We start from the raw sequence: 27022 nt of genomic DNA on the forward strand, positions 1-27022 counted from the left end.
GTCTTCTCCACACATATCCTCCCAATCTTTCCCTAACCTGTTTCTTCTCACACACACACACACACACACACACACACATACACACACACACACACACACACACACACACACACACACACACACACACACACACACACACACACACCACCTCTTTCCCCCATCTCTGTAACAATCTCCAATAATCACCGTCTTCATCTCTAACATCTTTACACCGTATACATTTTCCAGCCACACACACACCCCCATGTTTTCAACTCAACCCCAAATGCCCCACCCAAAAAACTCAATTTTTTTTTATAATATATACTCCCTGTCTCCTCTCAGCGCACACGTCATTCCTACATCTCTTCCCTCCCTACCCAGCGACGGTCTTGCTTAATGCAAGTCGGCGTTCAATCCCCGACCGTCCAGTTGGTTGGGCACCATTCCTTCCCCCCCTTCCCCCCCTGTCCCACCCCAAATCCTTATCCTGACCCCTTCTCCAGTGCTATATACTATTATTTCAATTAAAGCTTAAAAGTCTTGGCACTGAACATTTGACATGCACAGACTTTGTGAAAAGGAGGAAGGTACTATAGTCGTGTCCCTCCCTTCACGGGGGTCTCTGGGGTCGACCCTGACCCCTTCCTGGGACACTCCCGATACAATAACAATTAATCCTGTTAGAGTTTAATGAAGCTATAGCTCCGGGCGTCTCGCCAGCGACCTCGCACAATCTCCTTTACAGTAAAACAATATTTAACCTTTCAGTTTTTCAATTGACTCTTGCAGTGTCTGCTAACTTTGCTGTGTCTGATCTGTCTTGACGGGTTTCTAAATGTCTTCGTGGCTTTCTAGACGTAGTGACGGTTCTCTAATGTGTTGATGGTTCTTCAGTATTTTGACGGTTTTCTAGTGTCTTCAAGGTTCTGTAAGATTCTGTAAGGTCTTGAAGGTTTCCTGGACGTCTAGACGGTTCTGTAAATATCTTGGCAATAGTGACGGTGCGCGCGCACACGAAGGGACCTTTATACCGTGTGAACAAAAACACGGTTCCATGATCTACAAGGTGAAGGTACGGGTCCGCGGGGACTACTCATTCACTAAGAGTGAACTCCTGCGGGTTGTCAACACCACCACCATCACGACACCCATCCATATTCATCAAGAGGGCAACGTGGCGGTTGTTCTCTATTCTCAGGATGAGGATCCCGAACAAGCTGTTCTCTTCTACAAACCAGGCTACGTCACCCATTACTGATGTGCCATCTGAGGCGCGTGCGGACGTAATGGCAGTAAAACCAAGGCAGCTTGGAGCCAGCTGGCAGCTAGGAAAGCCCATCTTACAGGCGTAGGCACCCTGGCTACTATACCAAGGCGAGCCGAAGAGAAGGAGCCCCACTTCCACCGACACGAGCGCCTCGGTCGACATTACCGGCTAACCTGCCACTCCACCAATACCCCTTCCCCAGGGGCCAGAGAGGTGCTGGCCAAGGAGGAGAGCGTCTACGACTCCGCCTGATTCAACGAAGTGTGGACGAGACAGCAGCGCGAAGGGCAAGAACATCAACATGTACGTCCCGTGGAGACACGTTGAGAGGTTGTGCGACCTCGGCACCCTCTTGAGAAGAACACGCCATTCAGCCATACAGTAACAGAAGCAAGTTCAAAGTCAAGGTGGTTGGGCCACCGCTCTTTATATCTCCAGTCTCAGCCCCGTCTCCCACTCCTAGCTCAAGTTTTTAGCATCCTCGTCCCATCCTTCTATACCCTGCTGGCCAGCCCTATGGTCTTTGAAAACAAAACGCAACAACAACAAAATACTTGACACATACCAGCATTACATCACATTCAACGAGAATAACCTAAACTTCATTCATAATCCATCACCTTCAGTTCTCACTACTCTGCGAGTCTTTATTGTAAACATAAACACACGACTATAAAATGACTGGAACAGCCTGAGTCATAAGAACATAGGTCTTATGGTCTATCAATGAATCATAGAACATTAGGAAGAACCCGCATGACCGTTGACCTATATGAAGCAGCCACTGTTTATAGCCGCCCAAACGCGTTCGTAACGTCTGATCTACGCTAAACAAAAACCTATTGATCCCATGTTTCTTACTGCCTGCGGTAATTTGTTTCATAAATCAACAACCCTATTTCCAAACCAGTATTAACCCAAGTCTGTTCTAAATCCAATTAATACCCGTTCTCTAATGTCCTATTTTGTATGATATACGGATAGCATGCATCACGAAAAGCGAGGCGGAGGTACGATAATTGAGGCGAGAGTGTACGATCACCAGGAGAGGCTGGTGGGTAGGTAGGAAGACCCAGGGGGAGAGAATGAGGGTCGAGGGGTGGGTTGTGAGAGATGAGGGGTAGGGGGTGGGTTGTAAGGGGTGGGGGTTGTGATAGACGAGGGGAGAGGGGAGGTTGTATTAATAATAATATTACATTGTCATTTGTTTTTACTACTACCTATTTTCTTGCGGGAGCAGGAAAATAAGTGTATTGAATAAAAGGCCAGTCTGCATTTTGTCTTTATTGCTCTATATTAAGTTGATATTGACTTTTATCCAAGTGAAACACATACCCTGGAGAAGTATTATATAGGCACCAGGTCCTTGGTGTTCCAGTTGGCCACCAGGTCCTTGGTGTTCCAGTTGGCCACCAGGTCCTTGGTGTTCCAGTTGGCCACCAGGTCCACAATGTTCCAGTTGGCCACCAGGTCCACAATGTTCCAGTTGGCCACCAGGTCCACAATGTTCCAGTTGGCCACCAGGTCCAGTTCAGGGTCCGTCATTAAAGCTGCTAACTAACATGTTGGATCCACGCTAAAATACTGATAGATATCGATCTTTCTTGTTTCTGTGACGAAGGTCTGGATCCTGTTGGCTTGGGCAGGATACTTGCAGCGGAGTTCTGTCAGGATGAACTGGAAGCGCGTCCTCTGGCAAGGCTGGCACCCGGCGCACAGATCAGTGCCTGATTGGTTGGTGATGAAGTCTGTCGGAGGAAGGTAGAACTCAGTGAGAAGGAGAACTCAGTAAGGCATGATAGGAGAGGGAGACACCCAATAGAATTGTCACCATAGTGAGAATTTCTCGTCTCAAGAGATGCTTGAGATGAGAATAAGTAATCACCTCGCAGCATCATGATCTTGGGAAAGGTAGGAGGGAAGGGGGTGATTACAAGGGGGAATATAGATGCATTGCTAGACGTGAAATGCTTGACTTGAGAATTGTAAAAACTTGTTTGAGAGATATTTTAAAGGTCTAGCGAAGCCTAGCACGATAAAGGAGTCTGCAGGAGAACAAGATCAGCTAAATATATATATAAACCTGTCACCAAATCACCAAATTATATAGAGAGATCGAGTTCAGTATGACATTGAATATGTCCGCTAATCTTGTGTTTAAGGAAGATTAGAATGTTACTTTAACAGGAAGGGAAGACTGATCTTAGTGAATGTGAGAGGTAAGAGAGCTTTACTAACCTGGGGGTGTATAGTGAGTCAAAGAGTGTATAACGTAGCTAAATATGTCTCCAACCCCTCCTCCCCCCCCCACACACACTTCTGTAATGTTTGTATTAGTATTACATACGTGTGTGGGGGGAGGGGGGTTGTGAGACAGTGTCACATGCTTTCATACAACTGTACTGGAGCGACTGTTATACACTGGAGCGACTGTTATACACTGGAGCGACTGTTATACACTGGAGCGACTGTTATACACTGGAGCGACTGTTATACACTGGAGCGACTGTTATACACTGGAGCAACTTATACACTTACACTGGAGCGACTTTCCCAGCTTGGTACAAGCCTTGTTCTCGATGATACAGTCAATGTGTTGAGTGACATCGTTCTCGTTGGTCATGACGGTACGGATGTTGCCAGAGGACTCGTCGAGGAGCGGCAGGTACAGGTCCTGGAGGCCGGTGCTGACGGAGCTCTTGGCCGCGGCCACCTCCTCCGGGGTACAGTCAAGAGAGTCTCCCTGGCCGTGGACGCCACACACGACCACCACCACTGACGCCAGCATCACCCACCCGTTCATCCTGTCAAAGGGGAAACATTACGTTGATATGTGGTGAAGAACACTATTGCTGGAACAAATCCTCAAGGGCCGTGACGAGGATTCGAACCTGCGTCCGGGTCTGAGCGGAGCGGTGTGTGACTATTGCTGGGTCTGAGCTGGTTTGATACGCGCAGATATATACACATATACATGGTTGAGAGGCGGGACCAAAGAGCCAGAGCTCAACCCCCCAGCAAGCACAACTAGGTGAGTATACAAATGACACTTGTCACCACAGAGCCACTGTGGTGGCTGAGCCACAGAGCCCTTTGTCACCACTGTGTAGTCGTGAGATGCAATGGTATTTCTGTTCTATCGTAGATGTGGCAATTTGTTTACAATGCTAACATATAGCGCATATATATAGTTCCTCTTCTCACCCAGATGGATTTGGCTAGAGATGTGGTCCGCTACATACATGGTTGTGGGGTTAAGTTTGGGCCTCCGAGTGGCGAGTTTATTGGGTAGCGTCACTCATCCTGTGAGTGGACACACCGGTATAGTGACAGTATTGGGCAGCGCCACTCATCCTGTGAGTGGACACACCGCCATAGTGACAGTATTGGGCAGCGCCACTCATCCTGTGAGTGGACACACCGCCATAGTGACAGTATTGGGCAGCGCCACTCATCCTGTGAGTGGACACACCGCCATAGTGACAGTATTGGGCAGCGGCACTCATCCTGTGAGTGGACACACCGGTATAGTGACAGTATTGGGCAGCGCCACTCATCCTGTGAGTGGACACACCGGTATAGTGACAGTATTGGGCAGCGTCACTCATCCTGTGAGTGGACACACCGGTATAGTGACAGTATTGGGCAGCGCCACTCATCCTGTGAGTGGACACACCGGTATAGTGACAGTATTGGGCAGCGCCACTCATCCTGTGAGTGGACACACCGGTATAGTGACAGTATTGGGCAGCACCACTCATCCTGTGAGTGAACACACCGCCATAGTGACAGTATTGGGCAGCGCCACTCATCTTGTGAGTGGACACACCGCTACATTGACAGTATTGGGCAGCGCCACTCATCCTGTGAGTGGACACACCGCTACATTGACAGTATTGGGCAGCGTCACTCATCCTGTGAGTGGACACACCAGTATAGTGACAGTATTGGGCAGCGTCACTCATCCTGTGAGTGAACACACCGCCATAGTGACAGTATTGGGCAGCGCCACTCATCCTGTGAGTGGACACACCGCCATAGTGACAGTATTGGGCAGCGCCACTCATCCTGTGAGTGGACACACCGGTATAGTGACAGTATTGGGCAGCGGCACTCATCCTGTGAGTGGACACACCGGTATAGTGACAGTATTGGGCAGCGCCACTCATCCTGTGAGTGGACACATCGGTATAGTGACAGTATTGGGCAGCGCCACTCATCTTGTGAGTGGACACACCGCCATAGTGACAGTATTGGGCAGCGCCACTCATCTTGTGAGTGGACACACCGCCATAGTGACAGTATTGGGCAGCGCCACTCATCTTGTGAGTGGACACACCGCTACATTGACAGTATTGGGCAGCGCCACTCATCCTGTGAGTGGACACACCGCTACATTGACAGTATTGGGCAGCGTCACTCATCCTGTGAGTGGACACACCAGTATAGTGACAGTATTGGGCAGCGTCACTCATCCTGTGAGTGGACACACCGCCATAGTGACAGTATTGGGCAGCGCCACACATCTTGTGAGTGGACACACCGCCATAGTGACAGTATTGGGCAGCGCCACTCATCCTGTGAGTGGACACACCGCCATAGTGACAGTATTGGGCAGCGCCACTCATCCTGTGAGTGGACACACCGCCATAGTGACAGTATTGGGCAGCGCCACACATCTTGTGAGTGGACACACCGCCATAGTAGCATGTACAACACTCCCCAATAGGAAGAAAACCCGCTGGGTTGTTCATCCTGTCACTTGTACCCAGACACAGCTGGGATTTGCTTAACTGTCTCAAGTGAACAGCTCCTCAAACAAGAAGACTAAACAAGATGGGTTATTGAGCACTGGACCATAGAATGTGACTGAACTACTTTTGCAATGGAAAATATAAATTGACTAATATTTATATATGCACTAATTTATTTATTTATGCACTAATTAAATTGCTTAGCTGAACGATAATTGGGGTTCAGTCCCAGAGCCCAATATGTCCCTCTGTGACCTTCCACTACCACCCACAGGATGGGTATGGGGTCCACCACCACCCACAGGATGGGTATGGGGTCCACCACCACCCACAGGATGGGTATGGGGTCCACCACCACTCACAGGATGGGTATGGGGTCCACCACCACTCACAGGATGGGTATGGGGTCCACTACCGCCCACAGGATGGGTATGGGGTCCACCATCACTCACAGGATGGGTATGGGGTCCACCACCACTCACAGGATGGGTATGGGGTCCACCACCACTCACAGGATGGGTATGGGGTCCACTACCGCCCACAGGATGGGTATGGGGTCCACCACCACTCACAGGATGGGTATGGGGTCCACCACCACTCACAGGATGGGTATGGGGTCCACCACCACTCACAGGATGGGTATGGGGTCCACCACCACTCACAGGATGGGTATGGGGTCCACCACCACCCACAGGATGGGTATGGGGTCTACCACCACCCACAGGATGGGTATGGGGTCCACCACCACCCACAGGATGGGTATGGGGTCTACCACCACCCACAGGATGGGTATGGGGTCCACCACCACCCACAGGATGGGTATGGGGTCCACCACCACTCACAGGATGGGTATGGGGTCCACCACCACTCACAGGATGGGTATGGGGTCCACTACCGCCCACAGGATAGGTATGGGGTCCACCACCACTCACAGGATGGGTATGGTGTCCACCACCACTCACAGGATGGGTATGGGGTCCACCACCACTCACAGGATGGGTATGGGGTCCACCACCACTCACAGGTGGGGAGGGGCCACTACCTCAGCCCATCAGTGATGGGGAGTGGCCACTACCTCAGCCCATCAGTGATGGGGAGGGGCCACTACCTCAGCCCATCAGTGATGGGGAGTGGCCACTACCTCAGCCCATCAGTGATGGGGAGGGGCCACTACATCAGCCCATCAGTGATGGGGAGGGGCCACTACCTCAGCCCATCAGTGATGGGGAGGGGCCACTACATCAGCCCATCAGTGATGGGGAGGGGCCACTACATCAGCCCATCAGTGATGGGGAGGGGCCACTACATCAGCCCATCAGTGATGGGGAGGGGCCACTACCTCAGCCCATCAGTGATGGGGAGGGGCCACTACATCAGCCCATCAGTGATGGGGAGGGGCCACTACATCAGCCCATCAGTGATGGGGAGGGCCACTACCTCAGCCCATCAGTGATGGGGAGGGGCCACTACCTCAGCCCATCAGTGATGGGGAGGGGCCACTACATCAGCCCATCAGTGATGGGGAGGGGCCACTACCTCAGCCCATCACCAATATTCACCTAACTACACTTACCTAAAGAGTGTTTGTTAAAAGTTTAAGACTGGAAATGTGTTGAATGAGGGACGCCGAGTGACGGGGTGGGAGTGTCCGGAGCTGAGGAGGAGTGGTGCACACAGCGGGGAACCTGTCAGTGAAGAGAAGCTGTTCTACACGTGTATTTATACCTGTCTGGTACACGCCGCTAGCTCCAACTGGTCGCCCAATGATGGCAAACCGGTCCTCTGTATTGTGCATGCAAGCACGCACACGCACGCACGCGCACGCGCACACACACACACACACACACACACACACACACACACACACACACACACACACACACACACACACACACACACAGGCAATGATGTGGTGGAGGCTGATTCCATACACAGTTTCAAATGTAGATATGATAGAGCCCAATAGGCTCAGGAACCTGTACACCTGTTGATTGACAGTTGAGAGGCGGGACCAAAGAGCCGTTTTGATCGAACCCTCTGTAGAGGGGGGCCGGGTAACACGAACGCCATTAACGTGGTGTTCGGGGGGGCGGGGGGGGGGGGGAGTCGTGGACGAACACGATGATAGATGGGGTGTGTGTGGGGGTGGTGGAGGGGGGTTGATGTGGGGGTGGAGGGGGGGGGGGGGTTAGTATCAGCACCTCCTCCTTGTCGCTTACTCCCCCTCCCCCCCCCCTACCCCCATCCCTGTAGGCGTGGGTAAATCCTAGTTTCCTGTCCTAAAAATCCGGTTCAGGCGTCGCCTTGTGCAGACTATATAGATCTCGATTCTCAAGCAACCACTTCTTACCGAAACACATTTTTGCAAACCATCACCAGATAGTCCAGTGACCATGAGCTGGAGGGCGGCGTGAACTATGCGGCTCTCTTCTGCCGAGAACAATGGTAGACTTAAATTGTCTTGTATTCAGTACTAACATAGCTTCCTAGCGTCCAAGCAGGTCACGGGGTAAACAGGAACGGGTGTAGCCAGCGCCTTCCAGACGAAACTGGAACCTGCGCATCCTTCCAGACGAAGCTGGAACCTGCGCATCCTTCCAGACGAAGCTGGAACCTGCGCCTCCTTCCAGACGAAGCTGGAACCTGCGCCTCCTTCCAGACGAAACTGGAACCTGCGCCTCCTTCCAGACGAAACTGGAACCTGCGCCTCCTTCCAGACGAAGCTGGAACTTGCGCTTCCTTCCAGACGAAGCTGGAACTTGCGCTTCCTTCCAGACGAAGCTGGAACCTGCGCAGCCTTCCAGACGAAGCTGGAACCTGCGCATTCTTCCAGACGAAGCTGGAACCTGCGCCTCCTTCCAGACGATGCTGGAACGTGCTCATCCTTCCCGACAGGTTCCAGAGAGGCACAGCTGAATGTGTGCTACCTGGACCTTCCTTCAGTAAATGATTGTGCGACGAGAGATCACACCAACTACTCGTACGGTCAGTCATTATAGTGCTTGCTTGGCGTGTGTCAGCGGGGACGAACCTATTCTCTGCCCGCCTGTTTCTCCCTCGCAACCACTTGGGCTGGACGGTGGAGCGTCATGCAGGTCGGCGTTCAATCCCCGACCGTCCACAAGTGGTTGGGCACCATTCCTTACCCCCGTCCCATCCTAAATCGTTATCTTGACCCATTTCCAGTGCTAAATAGTCGTAATGGCCTGGCGCTTCCCCTGATAACTCTGTTCCTCCCTCCCAGCATCTGTAGTTGAACAGTTCTCCCTCAGAGAACTGAACAGAACAGAGTTGCCAGAGCAGATTATGCGAGTCTTAGAATTCAGTATTATACAGGTAGGGAATAAGCATAGGAGAAGATAGTTTGATGGTGTGGCAGGCGTAAGGGTCACTGAAGCGGTCAATGTGAGGCCATGCAACCCAACCATCTATAGGTACTTTTTCCATTCGCACTTAATTGTTTCATCTCCCGTAAAGGTGTTCCTTATTCCGACTTGAACGCGGGTATTTATTTCTTCATCCGTGCCCGTTGGCAGGGTTGTTGATCGTCTGTTACTGGTAACACACTGCGTAGTCCCGTGGCCGTCCTCCTAGCACCGTAACCGGCGGTGGGAAACGGCTCTGGCGAGGTTACGTATCGGCCATACACATTTAACACATGGACACTTAATGGAGCGCCGCCCTGCTCCTTATTGTCCAAATTGCGTTGTCCCTCTTACGGTCGTGCATGTCTTTCTCGAATGTCCTGACTTCCAGGACGAGCGTGTGTCTTGCTTTCCGACCGTCCCTCGCGGTCACTTGTCCCTCGATAGAATTCTTGGTGACTCGGATACTTTTAATATCGTTGACCTTATGCGTTTCTGTTCTCATATTGGCATCCTTGGTGATATTTAGCGCCCTCTGATTATTCCACACATTTGATGGTGCTACATAGTCTTCCCGGCTTGGTGCCTTCCTTTGATAAGGACTGTTCCATCATCTCTCGCCGACTTGTATGACTGTTCGGTTTAGGAATCTTGGCTCATTTGCCATTGGTTTAAGCACAAGAGTGAGTACTTGGAGAAGGACCCACGGTACCGGAAGCAGCGTTGTATCCCAAAGCGTCTCACTGATCACAGATTCCGTAACAGTCTTACATGTTCTGGAGCTAACTAGCTAGTGATCGTTTCAAGAACTCTATTACAGTTTACTTACACCTTTACACTCAAGTTGCATGTATCTACACACACCTAAGTATGTATGTGTCTACATACACTGCCATGCGCCCATCAGAATCGTGTAGTGAGTATTATATTTGATGTAAAGATTTTAGCAAGCATAAAGAGGTTGAAGTGACGTAGGTAGTAGTGGTGACTGCGTAATACTGGGTCACCTGCAGGGTGTCCTCTGGTGGTGGTGGTGGGTTGACACGGTGGGTCCAGTGTTGGTGTGGGAGCCGGTGTTGCAATCCTGGGGGGAGGGTGTTGATGGGGGGATGCAGTATGGGATAGGAACTGCAAGGCCATGTAATTTATGATCTGGATTTACTTTGTCTATTGTGAGTGGCCATCCAACCTCTGTTGAGTGACCAGTAACCCAACCCCTCTTGAGTGACCAGTAACCCAACCTCTGAGTGACCAGTAACTCAACCTCTGTTGAGTGACCAGTAACCCAACCCCTCTTGAGTGACCAGTAACCCAACCTCTGAGTGACCAGTAACTCAACCTCTGTTGAGTGACCAGTAACCGCCAAACACAGCCTTCTAGCACTCAAACATAGCTATAACAAACACAACACGGAAAAAAACAAACAAATGCAATCTTTGTATTTGTCAATAACTGTCAAGCTGTCAAGAAATATTGTGTTACCAGGTAGTGTCTCACCTGGCAAACTTAGCCTTGTAAACCTTCAGTAACTTGTGCCCAAAACCGAAACGTTTTGTGTAAGAAAAACGTTCTGTATAGTAGCAAACGTTCACTGACGGACCTAGACGTTCTGGGGTGTGTCAGGTGGGAGGGAGACCCAGGGGCTGCAGGTGGGAGGGAGAGAGACCCAGGGGGTGCAGGTGGGAGAGAGAGAGACCCAGGGGCTGCAGGTGGGAGGGAGAGAGACCCAGGGGGTGCAGGTGGGAGAGAGAGAGACCCAGGGGGTGCAGGTGGGAGGGAGAGACCCAGGGGCTGCAGGTGGGAGGGAGAGAGACCCAGGGGCTGCAGGTGGGAGGGAGAGACCCGGGGGCTGCAAGTGGGAGGGAGAGACCCGGGGGCTGCAGGTGGGAGGGAGAGACCCAGGGGCTGCAGGTGGGAGGGAGAGAGACCCAGGGGCTGCAGGTGGGAGGGAGAGAGACCCAGGGGCTGCAGGTGGGAGGGAGAGAGACCCAGGGGCTGCAGGTGGGAGGGAGAGAGACCCAGGGGCTGCAGGTGGGAGGGAGAGAGACCCAGGGGCTGCAGGTGGGAGGGAGAGAGACCCAGGGGGTGCAGGTGGGAGGGAGAGAGACCCGGGGGCTGCAGGTGGGAGGGAGAGAGACCCAGGGGCTGCAGGTGGGAGGGAGAGAGACCCAGGGGCTGCAGGTGGGAGGGAGAGAGACCCAGGGGCTGCAGGTGGGAGGGAGAGAGACCCAGGGGGTGCAGGTGGGAGGGAGAGAGACCCAGGGGCTGCAGGTGGGAGGGAGAGAGACCCAGGGGCTGCAGGTGGGAGGGGGAGAGACCCAGGGGGTGCAGGTGGGAGGGGGAGAGACCCAGGGGGTGCAGGTGGGAGGGGGAGAGACCCAGGGGGTGCAGGTGGGAGGGAGAGAGACCCCAGGGGCCGGGCAAGGCAACACGCCCTCCAGTCCTCATGATATATACAGGAAAAACTAACTGAAAGTGTCGACAAAAAACCCGGGCAGGCGGTTGTCCTCGCTAGTGTACTCACCTAGTTGTGTTCACCTAGTTGTATTCACCTAGTTGTACTCGCCTAGTTATATTCATCTAGTTGTGCTTGCGGGGGCTTAGTGTCCCCGCGGCCCGGTCCTCAACCAGGCCTCCACCCCCAGGAAGCAGCCCGTGACAGCTGACTAACACCCAGGTACCTATTTACTGCTAGGTAACAGGGGCATCAGGGTGAAAGAAACTCTGCCCATTGTTTCTCGCCGGCGCCTGGGATGGAACCCGGGACCACTGGATCACGCGTCCAGTGTTCTGTCCGCTCAGCCACCGGCTAGGGTAGGCCTAGTAAAAGCCGTTTCTAGTTTGTCTACCACAGGAGGGAGTCGTTCGGCCGAGCGGACAGCACGCTGGACTTGTGATCCTGTGGTCCTGGGTTCGATCATAGGCGCCGGCGAGAAACAATGGGCAGAGTTTCTTTCACCCTATGCCCCTGTTACCTAGCAGTAAAATAGGTACCTGGGGGTTAGTCAGCTGTCACGGGCTGCTTCCTGGGGGTGGAGGCCTGGTCGAGGACCGGGCCGCGGGGACACTAAAGCCCCGAAATCATCTCAAGATAAGATAACCATACATAGTGAGTTACTCATTATTCAACACGAGAGCAGGCCTAGTGAAATGCTAGACCTAGTCAAATGGAAACAGTTGTGAAGACAGGCTGGGTGTCGGACAAGGACCATCAAGAGGGCATTGTATCGTGGCCCTTTGTGTAGAAGATCGGCTGGAAACAGCCTGGTCACTCACTGGTGCGGGTCCGAGGCCAGCTTGAGGGCCCCGCGGGCCACTCACAAGGACACTCTGCCTCCTCCAGTCATTATCGCAGAGAAAAAACTATCAGAATAACGCCAATATGTGTATTACGGCTATATTTATATATAAGCAAGTGATGCACCTTGATATATTGATGGGGTGCAACACTAGAGTTCCTGATATAGTTCCTGATGACTTCTATAACGTCTGACAGACAGCCAGACTATAGCCGCCGAGACAGTCAACCATAATCGCTAACATGACGACACGGATACAGACAGACTTACGGCTTTGGAACCTTTCCAAGCTGTCAGGATAGGAAATTCCAGCGATCCTGGCGTTAGTGGCTTCACCTACAACACAGGCGTGTCACACTAGCTCATGGCGAGCCACATTGTGTTTCTAGGGGATGCGAACCTTTGACAAAGAGGCCAGCCCGTCCTCCAAACAAAGACCCCAAAAGTCCATTCCATGCGCCCGCCAAACCCTCAGCTGTTTATGAATGAAAAACGGTTTACACACGACTCACAACTGCTGACGTTCGAACATATCCGGAACAAGTGCTTCACTGACGAATTTTGTTAGAATCACAACGCTATAAATGCTTCAGCTATGTACTACAAATACAAATAATCGCCAAGAGAACCTTAACACTTAACCTAACCTATGCCTATATATGCACAATATGCTAATATATTATAATATTAATTTACATTTGGGAAAATTCCTGTTTTCAATGAACAGCATGTTAAAATTTATGAATGCGTCTGCGGGGTCGACCGCTGGATGGAATGGACTTGAGTCGAGGACGGGTTGTAGGACCACCACCTTCCTCCAGGGGCGACACTGGAGCACACGTAAACAAAACAAAATAATAATTAACCATTTCAATTGCCATATTGCCTGGTAATGCCGCTTGCTGACGCCTGGCAACATTTAGTGAGACACAGTGCGTGGTCGGGTGAGTGATGAAGATTAATAGACTGAGCTACGACAGGGTAAAGATTCACGGCCCTTGTGGACTTGTTCATTTGATTGATTGATGAAGATTAAGCCACCCAAGAGGTGGCACGGGCATGAATAGCCCGTAAGTGGTGGCCCTTTTGAGCCATTACCAGTATCAAGAGCTGATACTGGAGATCTGTGGAGGCGCGACTGCACCCTGCGTGACGGGAGATGTCTCCCGGACCAAGAGGTGACCAGATGGTCTTCATTTGGTGCATCACGTTAGTGTGATGTCTGTGTGTGGGGTGAACACGTCATCAAACTCAGTAATGTGTTGCGTCTTTGTGTTGAGGTGAAGTACGCGTTGTGTGGTGCCCTTTAACTTGTCTTGATTCTTCTCATAATTTCTGCATCCTCGGCAGACATTGAGGGGAATGAGTCTATATCCTCTGGAAGATCGTTTACATGTATTAGAAACAGGATGGGTCCAAGTACAGAGCCCTGCGGGACTCCGCTGGTGACATCTCGCCACTTTGAAGTCTTCCCCCTCATAGTTAGTTACTTGCTGTTGTTAAGATTCAGCTACTTGGAACAAAAAGTTCCAAGTAGTACGGGCTATGGTGAGCCCGTAGTGGACTTACCTGGCACAGGAGCGGGGCTGTGACAGGAAACTGACAGGAAACTAAGGAACAGGAAACTCGCTGTTTCCTGTTGCTTAGATACTCCCTTATCCACTGGAGCACCTTTTCTTTTACCCCTGCCTGTTTCTCCAACTTTTGTAACAGCTTCTTATGGGATAATGTGTCAAAGGCTTTCTGACAAAGAAAATGCCGTCTGCACACTCTCCTCTTCCTTGCCAAATTGTTGTCGTCTGCTCAGAGAATTCTATTAACCCTGTGAGCCACGCTGTACCATCCCTGAACCCATATATTGGTGATGTGTTACAAAGCTCTTTCCCTCCAGATACTCTACGAGCCTTTGCTTCGTAATCTTCTCCATCACCGTACATGGGCCAATAGGCGTTCTCCAATTCCCTTCACTCTTGTCATTGGTCCTTTTACCCGGGTAAGTGACGTCATCACCTCCATTTTAACGACATAAGTCTATCTACCAGTCCAACGTGTCGTCGTATCCTCAATTACTTGCTTGTTAATTACCTCCGTTATTTGTAGACTCAAACACGGTTAAATACGCACAGTAAGGTAATTAATACATGATTATTTACTTTTAGATAGTGTGACGTCATCGCCCTTGCCCGCCAAAATTACACGGGGCCGCAACCTGTCCTCAGGCCCGGCGCCTCCTGGCGGTCGTCGACCCCAAACTTGTCTCAAATGTAAATTAATCTCTACTATGAGAGAGTGTTTATATGTCTAAAGTTGGAAGCCAGACGCTTGGAGTAGTGGGAAGCCTTACCTTGTATTGGAGTAGTTGGAAGCCTTACCTTGTATTGGAGTAGTTGGAAGCCTTACCTTGTATTGGGGTAGCTGGAAGCCTTACCTTGTATTGGGGTAGCTGGAAGCCTTACCTTGTATTGGAGTAGCTGGAAGCCTTACCTTGTATTGGGGTAGCTGGAAGCCTTACCTTGTATTGGAGTAGCTGGAAGCCTTACCTTGTATTGAGGTAGTTGGAAGCCAGACCTCACCCCACTTTGCAGGGTAAATGGCCCGGGGTACGGGACATACATAGGCTGGTTGTGGTCGGTCTCTTGTTGTCTCCTAACTGCCCTTGCCACTTCGGGGGTTGTTGTTGTTTCAGATTTAGCTACTCAGAACGAAGTGTCCATGTAGCACGGGCTATGGTGAGCCCGTAGTCTTCAGGGGGTTATAGGGTGTTTCTGTAGCTTCAGGGCACCAATCCCCCACCAGCCACAGGGCATGGTGAGAAGGCACCCCTAAGCATACCTAATTCCCTATCAAACACAAAATACACACAAATGGCAGATCTCATCCCAACCCACAAAGAGTTAAGATGATAATAATAACAGACAATAATAACCTGAAAATAACATTAAAGTTAAATACTTTCAGAAATATAGGCCGTCAACCCTTTCTCCTACTATCATGAAGTCGGAAATTAAATTGTAGATGAGTTTTCCATAGAGTTACCGCGAATATTCACGATTTTCTCGAAAACAATGAATTGAATTCATTCGGGTTATAATGTTGAAGGTGGTGAGTGATTATAAATCCACTGTGGAGGCTCACCATAGCCCGTGCTACTTGAAACTTTGTGTTCCAGGTAGCCAATCTTAAAGAACAACATCGGTGAGGGATTAAGGAGTTGTATACAGTGAAGATAGTGGGTACTGAAGATGTAAGATGAGGGGAGAGTGGGGGGGGGAAAGATAAGCGAACAAGGGGAGAGGGGGGGGAAAGAGAAGAGGGGAGAGAGGGAGGAGGATAAGAGGGGACAGTAGAGTTGGTGCTTAATTTAGCATAAAGCTGAGCATGAGGGTTGTTTGAGATTAGTGTCTTGGTGGTGTATGCAGGGGTCAGGGTGTCAGAAGGTACTATCTGCCAGGGTGGAAGGAAGTGCTGTACTCTGTCATCTGTATATACATCATACAGTCCCATCAACGGTGACGACACGTCAATTATTTTAGTTTCAGATTAGTTTGTTGGGTGTCCAACGGGTCGTGTTAAGAGCGAGTCGCACCAATTACACCGCGCCCGGCTAGCTCAGTCGGTAGAGCACGAGACTCTTAATCTCGGGGTCGTGGGTTCGAGCCCCACGTTGGGCGGCTAGTTTTACAGTAGAACCATAAAAAAAAAAAGAGTTCAACAACTCCTATAGGGGTTGTCAACACCTCGATATAAGCCTAGCATGTATGAAAACACTCTGGCTGCCTGTCCCCCGACACAATGAATTATTAATGATTAAATTGTATATTAATACAAAATTTAAGATTCAGCTACTGGGAACAAAAAGTTCCAAGTAGCACGGGCTATGGTGATCCCGTAGTGAACTTACTGGCACAGGAGCGGGGCTGTAGATGGTGAACCCCATTGCTAATAGAGAGAACAAGTGGCAGTAACGCAGCGGACAACAGATAACCCCAACCCAAGCATAAAGACATGATAGCGAAATGAAAATCACGGAATAAAAAGTTCCAAGTAGCACGGGCTATGGCGAGCCCGTAGTGGACTTGCCTGGCACAGGAGCGAGGGGAGGGGGGAGGGGGCTGTAACTGTAACTATATACGGACGTTTCTGCTGTGATGGGCCCTTATAACTCCGGCACAATTTAGCGAGTACCTCTCCCTTACCCGCCATGGCTTCACGCTCCATTGAAACGGGACCATGTAATATTTTAGTGACATAGGCTGCGACCACACTGACAAAGACGCCAGAGATAATGCTTTAACATCTCTCCGCCGCCCTCTTGAAGGTGCGTCCACATGCGCACTCTCACACACACACACACACACACACACACACACACACACACACACACACACACACACACACACACACACACACACACACACACAGTGAGTCATAGAGATCTTCAGGTACCTCTAAGACGTCTCCCCGTAACTATGGCAGAGCTCGAAGCAGTGTGTGAATTGATTGATGAAGATTAAGCCACCCAAAAAGTGGCACGGGCATGAATAGCCCCGTATCATTAGCTGATACTGGAGAGCTGTGGAGGTGCGACTGCACCCTGCGGAGAGGTCGTGACCTCTGTGAGAGGATGAATGTTGTTGTTGTTATAGATTAAGCTACTCGGAACAAGTTGCAAGTAGCACGGGCTATGGTGAGCCCGTAGTGGACTTACCTGGCACAGGAGCGGTGCTGATGAGAGTGTGAAGGGAAGGAGAGGGGTTATAGCCATTGTGTATGTCTTGCGGGATATTAACAACCAGGGAAAATAACTACCCAGGGACAATAGTTGTTACGTCATGTTGTTTTTCACCTATTCCTTTACTAACGGGGTGGAATCTGTTTGGATTATTCTCAGGTTGCCATATAAGCGCCATATAAAACACGCGAGTGAAACAATGTAGTTATCCTATAACATAATATTGATTTTTGTATTACAACTTATTCTATAATTTTGTAAGTCATTTTAACACAAATACATTGAGGTAGACCTCGTGAGGGGATTTGCTGGGTTGAGTCACAGAAGAGCCTCGACGCTCGACTGGGGTTGACTGAGGGTGACTGAGGGTGACTGAGGGTGACTGAGGGTGACCGAGGGTGACCGAGGGTGACCGAGGGTGACCGAGGGTGACCGGAGTTGACCGGAGTTGACCGGAGTTGACCGGAGTTGACCGGAGTTGACCGGAGTTGACCGGAGTTGACCGGAGTTGACCGGGGTCGACCGGGGTCGACCGAGGTCGACCGGAGTTGACCGGAGTTGACCGGAGTTGACCGGAGTTGACCGGAGTTGACCGGAGTTGACCGGAGTTGACCCGAGTTGACCGGGGTCGACCGAGGTTGACCGGAGTTGACCGGAGTTGACCGGAGTTGACCGGAGTTGACCGGAGTTGACCGGGGTCGACCGAGGTTGACTGAGGTTGACCGGAGTTGGCCGGAGTTGACCGGAGTTGACCGGAGTTGACTGGAGTCGACTGACACCGTAGACTACACTATCACCGGCCTGGTTTCCGATTGCTGGTAGCGTTCCTAAAACTTTATTTTCCACTGGGCTGATCTTGTCAAAGGTGGATGTGTTGATTAGTGCGAGTGTCGCGTGGTGGACAGTGGCTGTTTGTGGCACTGTATATATACGGGGCTGTGTGTGGCGCCTCGTGTCTACTCTACCCCACAGGCTGAGGGCGACAGGGTACAGGCTGAGGGCGACAGGGTACAGGCTGAGGACGACAGGGTACAGGCTGAGGGCGACAGGGTACAGGCTGAGGACACACAGGGTACAGGCTGAGGACAACAGGGTAGGAGAGGATATACAAGATTTATATGTACCAGATAGATTACCCCAACACGAGACACCTGCACACACAACCGGATCCCCATAAGGTGCCATGGAACATTAAAACAGTACACGCAGTTGACAAATAACTTGCAAACGGACATGACAATATATATATAGATGAGAATATCTAAGTCTTTGTTGCATGTTGGGAGGCAGAGGCGTGAGTCTCACTCCCAGCATCACCAGAATAGACTTGCTTCTTGAGACGAGACTTAATCTCATGAGATCCACGTCTCGTCTCAAACCATCACTCAGACCTTGATAATGCCCTCAGGAGAGTGTGAAATACCTGGTCTAGTTCAAATCTTTACATAAAATGCATAAATATATAATTGTGTTTTTTTATCCTTGTGTCTGTGATAAGATGTTATCATTACTTAATGAAGAGAAGGTGGTGAAGGGCAGGGAAGTTGGTGAAGGGCAGGGAAGGTGGTGAAGGGCAGGGAAGGTGGTGAAGGGCAGGGAAGGTGGTGAAGGGCAGGGAAGGTGGTGAAGGGTAGGGAAGGTGGTGAAGGGCAGGGAAGGTGGTGAAGGGTAGGGAAGGTGGTGAAGGGTAGGGAAGGTGGTGAAGGGTAGGGAAGGTGGTGAAGGGTAGGGAAGGTGGTGAAGGGTAGGGAAGGTGGTGAAGGGTAGGGAAGGTGGTGAAGGGTAGGGAAGATGGTGAATTGTGGAGTGGACGATTGTGAAGTGGTGGAGTGGAGTGGGAATGGTGACGAATAGTGACGGAGTGACGATAGCATATCAAATAACACCATTACTAAACACTGGCAATCTTTAACAGTCTCCGTGGTGTAGTGGTAAGACACTCGCCTGGCGTTCCGCGAGCGCTTTGTCATGGGTTCGTATCCTGGCCGGGGAGGATTTACTGAGCGCAAATCCTTAACTGTAGCCTCTGTTTAACTCAACAGTAAAATGGGTACTTGGTTGTAACAACGATTCTTCGCGGCGGGGGATCGTATTCCAGGGACCTGCCCGAAACGCTACGCGTACTAGTGGCTCTACAAGAATGTAACAACTCTTGTATATATCTCAAAAAAAAAAAATGGTGAATAAAACTTCTAAATATCGTAAATAAACTACTTATTTGGTAACAAGATGTTGTCGTGTTCAGTATGACACAATCACAACAGCTCCGATCAATTCTCGTCACAAATCAAATCAATCATCTCAAGATAACAAATACTAAATGAAGCAAGAAAACTGTGAAACCCTTGACCGAATATTTTAATGTCACGCAAAACTGGAAGATTTTCTCTTTTAAGATATCGAACTGGTCTCAACACACAAGGAAAATGTCAATATCCCTCTCGACCAGCTAGTTTCATTTTTGACAGCAGTTCCAAGGTAATATCCGAGGTAATATAATACCTATAATAGGTTAATAATTGTAATTAAGAAGCAATAAGATGTTTATCTTAACATACTAAGAAGGTTAGGTGAGGTCGGTGTTTTCTATGAAGCTTTTCAAGGTAAACTAAAATATTCACAATAAATTAGTATGTCGCATATGTACTTATTTAATAAGTCAATATTGACTGTACGAAAGTGCGAGAACGGGTTGCAACGCCGCTAGGGCGACAGGTAGTAACAATGTCATTAACAATTCCCTGCATAGTTTTAGGATAAATTATTTAACATTTACCATATCTTGTTTTCTATGATGATCTTTGTAATATGTACAAGGAACACCGGGTGATAGATGCTCAATATATCTAGATTTTCAGGGTTTGGAAAGTTCCCAATTAGAGACTGCTTACAGAAGTAAATGTCCATAGTATAGACTTTTGTGTTAAGATGCTTGGAAATTGGTTAGCCCTAAAGAAAATTTATATTTAAGAAAGATTTCTATATTTCTATATATAAATCTTTTTAGATTCAGCTACTCGGAACAAAAAGTTGCAAGTAGGACGGGCTATGGCGAGCCCGTAGTGGACTTACTAGGCACCGGAGCCATTGTATTCCTGTGCCATTGTACTCAAAAAAGTACAATGGCTTCTGGCAGTACAGTTTTTGCCACTAGATGATTCACTCCGGCAAAGCTTCAGACTCATTGAACAAAGCAACAGGACGATGAGTCACAATAACGCGGCTGAAGAAATGATGACTAACCCACATGGAGATGGAGAGACGACGACGTTTCGGTCCGTCCTGGACCACAGTCGACTTGACGACGTTTCGGTCCGTCCTGGACCACAGTCGACTTGACGACGTTTCGGTCCGTCCTGGACCACAGTCGACTTGACGACGTTTCGGTCCGTCCTGGACCACAGTCGACTTGACGACGTTTCAGTCCGTCCTGGACCACAGTCGACTTGACGACGTTTCGGTCCGTCCTGGACCACAGTCGACTTGACGACGTTTCGGTCCGTCCTGGACCACAGTCGACTTGACGACGTTTCGGTCCGTCCTGGACCACAGTCGACTTGACGACGTTTCGGTCCGTCCTGGACCACAGTCGACTTGATAATGGTTCAAGACGGACCGAAACGTCGTCGTCGTCTCTTCAGCTTGTGGTGTGAGGTTTGGTCATGAAGAGGTTATCTTGAGATGATTTCGGGGCTTTTTAGTGTCCCTGCGGCCCGGTCCTCGACCAGGCCTCCACCCCCAGGAAGCAGCCCGTGACAGCTGACTAACACCCAGGTACCTATTTTACTGCTAGGTAACGGGGGCATAGGGTGAAAGAAACTTAGCCCATTGTTTCTCGCCGGCGCCCGGTATCGAAACCGGGACCACAGGATCACAAGCACAGCGTGCTGTCCGCTCGGCCGACCGGCTCCCTATTCCCTATGAAAGTAAGAGAAGTGTCACAGGGGATCAGCCTGGTCCTTGGGCTGCATAAAGTACATCAATTATGGGTTAAGCCGTACAGTGAATAGAAGACGGGCTCACCATAGCCCGTGCTGCTTGGAACTTCTTGTTCCAGGTGGTGAATCTCTTAGTGTTGATATCTTTCCATGACTAAACCTGAAAAAAAGTGAATTCTTTTGATAAGTGGCACAAGTTTTAATGCTGATAAATGTGAAGTTGTACATATTGGTTATAACGAAAGAAATGTAATTATAGAAAGAAAACGGCCAGTTGGTGTAATTATAGTACTTGGAAGAGATAAGAGGACAAGCAGGTGGGACGGAAGGAAAGGTACTAAGCCCAACCACTTCCACCAAATGCAGTTACTGGAAGCACACCACAGCGTTCACGAAGGTGAAAATAGAGTCCTGGAAGTGACCGTGGCTCCATATATAATAATAACAACACGTACTGAGGCTGTAAACAAAATGGTTTACAATCTGTAGGAAGACATTTCGAGTTTTGATCATCCTCACTCTGTAGCAGCCTAATACTTCCTGTTCTGTAATGTTACATTACAGTGCTGCTCACTGTATCCCAGAAGGTCAGCGCCCTCTAACATTATGCCCACAATATCCCAGAAGGTCAGCGCCCTCTAACATTATGCCCACAATATCCCAGAAGGTCAGCGCCCTCTAACATTATGCCCACAATATCCCAGAAGGTCAGCGCCCTCTAACATTATGCCCACAATATCCCAGAAGGTCAGCGCCCTCTAACATTATGCCCACAATATCCCAGAAGGTCAGCGCCCTCTAACATTATGCCCACAATATCCCAGAAGGTCAGCGCCCTCTAACATTATGCCCACAATATCCCAGAAGGTCAGCGCCCTCTAACATTATGCCCACAATATCCCAGAAGGTCAGCGCCCTCTAACATTATGCCCACAATATCCCAGAAGGTCAGCGCCCTCTAACATTATGCCCACAATATCCCAGAAGGTCAGCGCCCTCTAACATTATGCCCACAATATCCCAGAAGGTCAGCGCCCTCTAACATTATGCCCACAATATCCCAGAAGGTCAGCGCCCTCTAACATTATGCCCACAATATAAAAGATCACAATTGATTTAATCTTAAAAGTATTTCAGATTATCATTGCCCAGTAGAGTGATTTGTTATATACAATGATGTTACACAGTCAAACACAACCAAGTATATATATATATATATATATATATATATATATATAATATATATATATATATAATAAAATATATATAATATAGGGGTGGTAGGAGAGGAAAAGATTAAAGTATTCAGTGAGAATCCACAAGGTCTTCTGTGAACACTATTTATTTTCTTCTTCGAGGATGTGGGTCCCTTTAATTAAACCAGTGGTGGTACCCCTAAATATATAATATATAATGATAGGGTAGAGTTAGCAAGTCATATAGTAAAGAGCCGTATAGTATTGGAGTGAACCTCTTAAACCGGACAAAGTCGTGGTTATCACCTAGTAAATAGTATGTTACTGGAAAAGGTGAGCATTGGGGGACAGTGTCAAGTGGAGTGTTCCAGAGCTCCGTCCTGGAACCTTTAATGGTCATCATATATATTTATGGCTACTGTTTCCAGGGGTTTGGTGCCTTCTTTTGATAATTACTTACTGTTTCCAGGGAGGTATTGTTACCAGGAAGTGACAGTGTAAAAAGGTGGGTTATGAGAGAGACTATTCCTGAAGGAATGTTTCATAAAGGCAGACACAACCAAAGTGACTGTCCAAAAGGTACTGGATATTGACCTTATATCCAAATTACCCAAAATAAATATTTCCATAATACGTACCTAATACAAACTCAAAAGGTGTTCTTTTTCCCGAAAAAATCTGTAAAAAAGCGAACTGCAAAACGGAACTGTTTTGTTAAGAGACGGAATATGAGGTAGCCGTCCCTCTGGCGAGCGAGCAGAGTTCCTTTAGGTTAGAAGAATAGCCTAGCCACTCACTGGATGGATCCAGTTCCCGCTCCATTGTTCCAGAGAGAACTGTCCCGTCATCGTTGGGTCGTAAGCGACCAGCAGCAGCGCCACCTCGGCTCACTCTTGCTTCCACCAGCTGCCCTCACAGCAGTAACTCCTAGCTGGAATTAAATATTTGTATTAAGAAGGTATATGTATTTAAAAGATACATGTGGTTAATTACTAAGGCAATTTTAATGGTATTTATACTGATTATTGGAAATGTATTTACTGGTCGGACTAAAAAGTTGTTCCGGGGGCCAGTTGACCTCCAACTTTACCACATCAGTTTTTCTTTGTATTAATAACCGTCAGAAGTATAGAGCTTGTTGGGGCGAGATTGTGTCATGCATCCTCAGAAATTATATATTGGTTTATATCTATAAGATAGAATGTTTTTGTTCGGGAGTTAGACATTTGGGGGCGAGCCTCATGAAAGTTTGCGGATTGACTGGGTCCGGGTGTGGGACAGACATAGGCTGGTCAGGGTCGCCATACATCAAGAGAGTACCGCGTGTCATGGTCACATTCTGACCCCTACATGACAAACATATGGGACGATGTATATTAGCAAATGTATATGTTTATCTCTCAGAATGTTTGGTAATACGTTTATTGCTTGTGATGTGTGTCTATGTATGTATTAACACGATGTACTGAACGGGGTGAGAATAGCTTGAGCTACCTCATCCCTTTGTCTGTATTTTACCTCAATAAACTTATTTCAATTTCAATGTATATATAGGTAATACAGAAGGGGAGAAGGAAGGAAACTATCAGGGATGGGAAAGTGCCAAGCCAGTATGACTATATAGCACTTGGAAGGGGTCAGGATAAGGATTTGGGATGGGACGAGGGGGAAGGAATGGTGCCCAACCACTTGGACGGTCGGGGACAGAAGGGGAGAAATAATACAGGAACGGTAGGGGGATAGGAGAGAAGAGGAATAAAAGCGTGGGAGTAGGAGGTGGTGAGGACAAGTGGGAATAGCACCAAGTAATCTGCATGTTTGAAGCGTGAGGCGGGTCCACGGAGAGAGACAAGACTACGGGCCGTGAGGTCTTCTCGCTAGACTACAAATTACTTGTCTGAATTTGTATAATGAGATTTTTGTGAGAGGTGGAGGCTGGGTGAGAGGGGGCGGGTGGTATTGGTGAGGGAGAGTATGTAGGATGAGCTTCAGCTCCCGAGCCGCGGCTCTTGTTATCATGGAAGATATTAGGCTGCTAGCTTCCAGTTTAGGTTATATTAGGCTGCTAACTTCCAGTTTAGGTTATATTAGGCTGCTAACTTCCAGTTTAGGTTATATTAGGCTGCTAACTTCCAGTTTAGGTTATATTAGGCTGCTAACTTCCAGTTTAGGTTATATTAGGCTGCTAGCTTCCAGTTTAGGTTATATTAGGCTGCTAACTTCCAGTTTAGGTTATATTAGGCTGCTAACTTCCAGTTTAGGTTATATTAGGCTGCTAGCTTCCAGTTTAGGTTATATTAGGCTGCTAGCTTCCAGTTTAGGTTATATTAGGCTGCTAGCTTCCAGTTTAGGTTATATTAGCCTGCTAACTTCCAGTTTAGGTTATATTAGCCTGCTAACTTCCAGTTTAGGTTATATTAGCCTGCTAGCTTCCAGTTTAGGTTATATTAGGCTGCTAGCTTCCAGTTTAGGTTATATTAGCCTGCTAACTTCCAGTTTAGGTTATATTAGCCTGCTAACTTCCAGTTTAGGTTATATTAGCCTGCTAGCTTCCAGTTTAGGTTATATTAGGCTGCTAGCTTCCAGTTTAGGTTATATTAGCCTGCTAACTTCCAGTTTAGGTTATATTAGCCTGCTAACTTCCAGTTTAGGTTATATTAGCCTGCTAACTTCCAGTTTAGGTTATATTAGGCTGCTAGCTTCCAGTTTAGGTTATATTAGCCTGCTAACTTCCAGTTTAGGTTATATTAGCCTGCTAACTTCCAGTTTAGGTTATATTAGCCTGCTAACTTCCAGTTTAGGTTATATTAGGCTGCTAGCTTCCAGTTTAGGTTATATTAGCCTGCTAACTTCCAGTTTAGGTTATATTAGCCTGCTAACTTCCAGTTTAGGTTATATTAGGCTGCTAGCTTCCAGTTTAGGTTATATTAGCCTGCTAACTTCCAGTTTAGGTTATATTAGGCTGCTAACTTCCAGTTTAGGTTATATTAGGCTGCTAACTTCCAGTTTAGGTTATATTAGGCTGCTAACTTCCAGTTTAGGTTATATTAGGCTGCTAGCTTCCAGTTTAGGTTATATTAGCCTGCTAACTTCCAGTTTAGGTTATATTAGCCTGCTAACTTCCAGTTTAGGTTATATTAGGCTGCTAACTTCCAGTTTAGGTTATATTAGGCTGCTAGCTTCCAGTTTAGGTTATATTAGCCTGCTAACTTCCAGTTTAGGTTATATTAGGCTGCTAACTTCCAGTTTAGGTTATATTAGGCTGCTAACTTCCAGTTTAGGTTATATTAGGCTGCTAACTTCCAGTTTAGGTTATATTAGGCTGCTAACTTCCAGTTTAGGTTATATTAGCCTGCTAACTTCCAGTTTAGGTTATATTAGGCTGCTAACTTCCAGTTTAGGTTATATTAGGCTGCTAACTTCCAGTTTAGGTTATATTAGGCTGCTAGCTTACAGTTTAGGTTATATTAGGCTGCTAACTTCCAGTTTAGGTTATATTAGGCTGCTAACTTCCAGTTTAGGTTATATTAGGCTGCTAACTTCCAGTTTAGGTTATATTAGCCTGCTAACTTCCAGTTTAGGTTATATTAGGCTGCTAACTTCCAGTTTAGGTTATATTAGGCTGCTAGCTTCCAGTTTAGGTTATATTAGGCTGCTAGCTTACAGTTTAGGTTATATTAGGCTGCTAGCTTACAGTTTAGGTTAGTACATTTGCTTACTGCTTTGAAAACATATATATTTTGCGTAGGATCGATAGTTCATTGGGCAGCGTCACTCAATCCTGTGAGTGAACATAAGGCAATAGTATGAGGGAGAGCTACTCATACTCTTACAGTATGGAAGTACTTCCTTACTGTACCAGGTAAGGAAGTACTTCCTTACTGTACCAGGTAAGGAAGTACTTCCTTACTTCCCCCTTGGCTCATCTCTGCTACACCCATCTTCTCCAGCAGTGGCTACTTACATTCATCCAAAGAAAGAGAAAATGATACATTGTCAGGGGGTGCAGGGATAGTGCGCGGGGTGGGGGGGGGGGGAGGTAGCAACTGGAGCACTAATCCGGATGAGTTAATAAGCAGTGTTGGGTATATGTGGTTTAATATTGTTGCTATCCCATCCCTCAAATGAGTTTGCTTTCCTACTGTCGGGGGGCGAGGCAGCTGTTTGGAATTACCGAGGTCCTGCAAGACCTCAGCTTACTGCCCCACAACAGCTGCCTAACTCCCGGGTACCTAGGTGAACAGAGGTATAAGGGGGAAAGGAAACATTGTCCCACCGTCTCCATTCCGCGCTTGTTTATAGAGCTAGTACATACAATATCTAAAGATACTAATACGGATAGCGTTTCGGGCAAAGTTCATTGAAAATCTCGCCACGTGGGCATTTTCTGTGGTGGTTGAAGCTCGAAAATTGAAAATTGGTTTACTGAGAATTATATAAAATATATATAAATGTAGTATTTTCCTTTGTGAATTGATGTAAATATGAT

General features: G+C 48.3%; 3 protein-coding genes and 1 non-coding gene across 9 annotated transcripts in view; 2 read left to right on the forward strand and 2 right to left on the reverse strand.

The window, feature by feature from the left end:
* Positions 1-27022, forward strand: part of LOC123768254 (sialin) — a 55092-nt gene that overhangs the window by 3776 nt on the left and 24294 nt on the right. For 2 of the 6 annotated variants that reach the window (XM_069306978.1, XM_069306979.1), the window contains exons 1-2: positions 14562-14660; positions 14827-14931. The exons of 1 other annotated variant lie outside the window; for it this stretch is intronic. The gene's annotated coding sequence lies outside the window, so the exon portion shown is untranslated. Of the gene's footprint in view, positions 1-8693; positions 8989-14561; positions 14661-14826; positions 14932-27022 lie in introns of those variants that run through there. 3 more of the 6 variants (XM_069306981.1, XM_069306983.1, XM_069306984.1) reach the window with 3 other exon arrangements.
* On the reverse strand, positions 2519-7736 carry LOC123768176 (uncharacterized). The gene is made up of 3 exons (XM_045758575.2): positions 7577-7736; positions 3788-4053; positions 2519-2997 (listed from the first exon to the last, which is right to left on the reverse strand). Exons 2-3 carry the CDS (start codon positions 4050-4052, stop codon positions 2807-2809), a joined length of 456 nt encoding a protein of 151 aa, XP_045614531.1. The 5' UTR covers position 4053; positions 7577-7736; the 3' UTR covers positions 2519-2806.
* TRNAK-CUU (transfer RNA lysine (anticodon CUU)) lies at positions 16266-16338 on the forward strand. Its single transcript has one exon. It is a non-coding gene; the product is annotated as a tRNA-Lys (tRNA).
* LOC138353747 (mucin-1-like) overlaps positions 17718-27022 on the reverse strand; it is a 10868-nt gene continuing 1563 nt past the window's right edge. Inside the window, exon 2 of the mRNA XM_069307141.1 lies at positions 17718-18254. Within this exon, the coding sequence (XP_069163242.1) occupies positions 17718-18254 (537 nt within the window). The remainder of the gene's footprint in view (positions 18255-27022) is intronic.

This window comes from Procambarus clarkii, chromosome 59 (assembly GCF_040958095.1).
Source record: "Procambarus clarkii isolate CNS0578487 chromosome 59, FALCON_Pclarkii_2.0, whole genome shotgun sequence".
Classification (NCBI taxonomy): domain Eukaryota; kingdom Metazoa; phylum Arthropoda; class Malacostraca; order Decapoda; family Cambaridae; genus Procambarus; species Procambarus clarkii.

What these genes read in the sequence shown, in the direction of transcription:
- LOC123768176 (XM_045758575.2), bottom strand. Translation starts at nt 4,052, where the DNA reads ATGAACGGGTGGGTGATGCTGGCGTCAGTGGTGGTGGTCGTGTGTGGC. An exon ending in GCTGGGAAAGTCGCTCCAGT is followed by an intron (nt 2,998 to 3,787) that starts GTAAGTGTATAA and finishes TTCCTCCGACAG; the next exon opens with ACTTCATCACCAACCAATCA.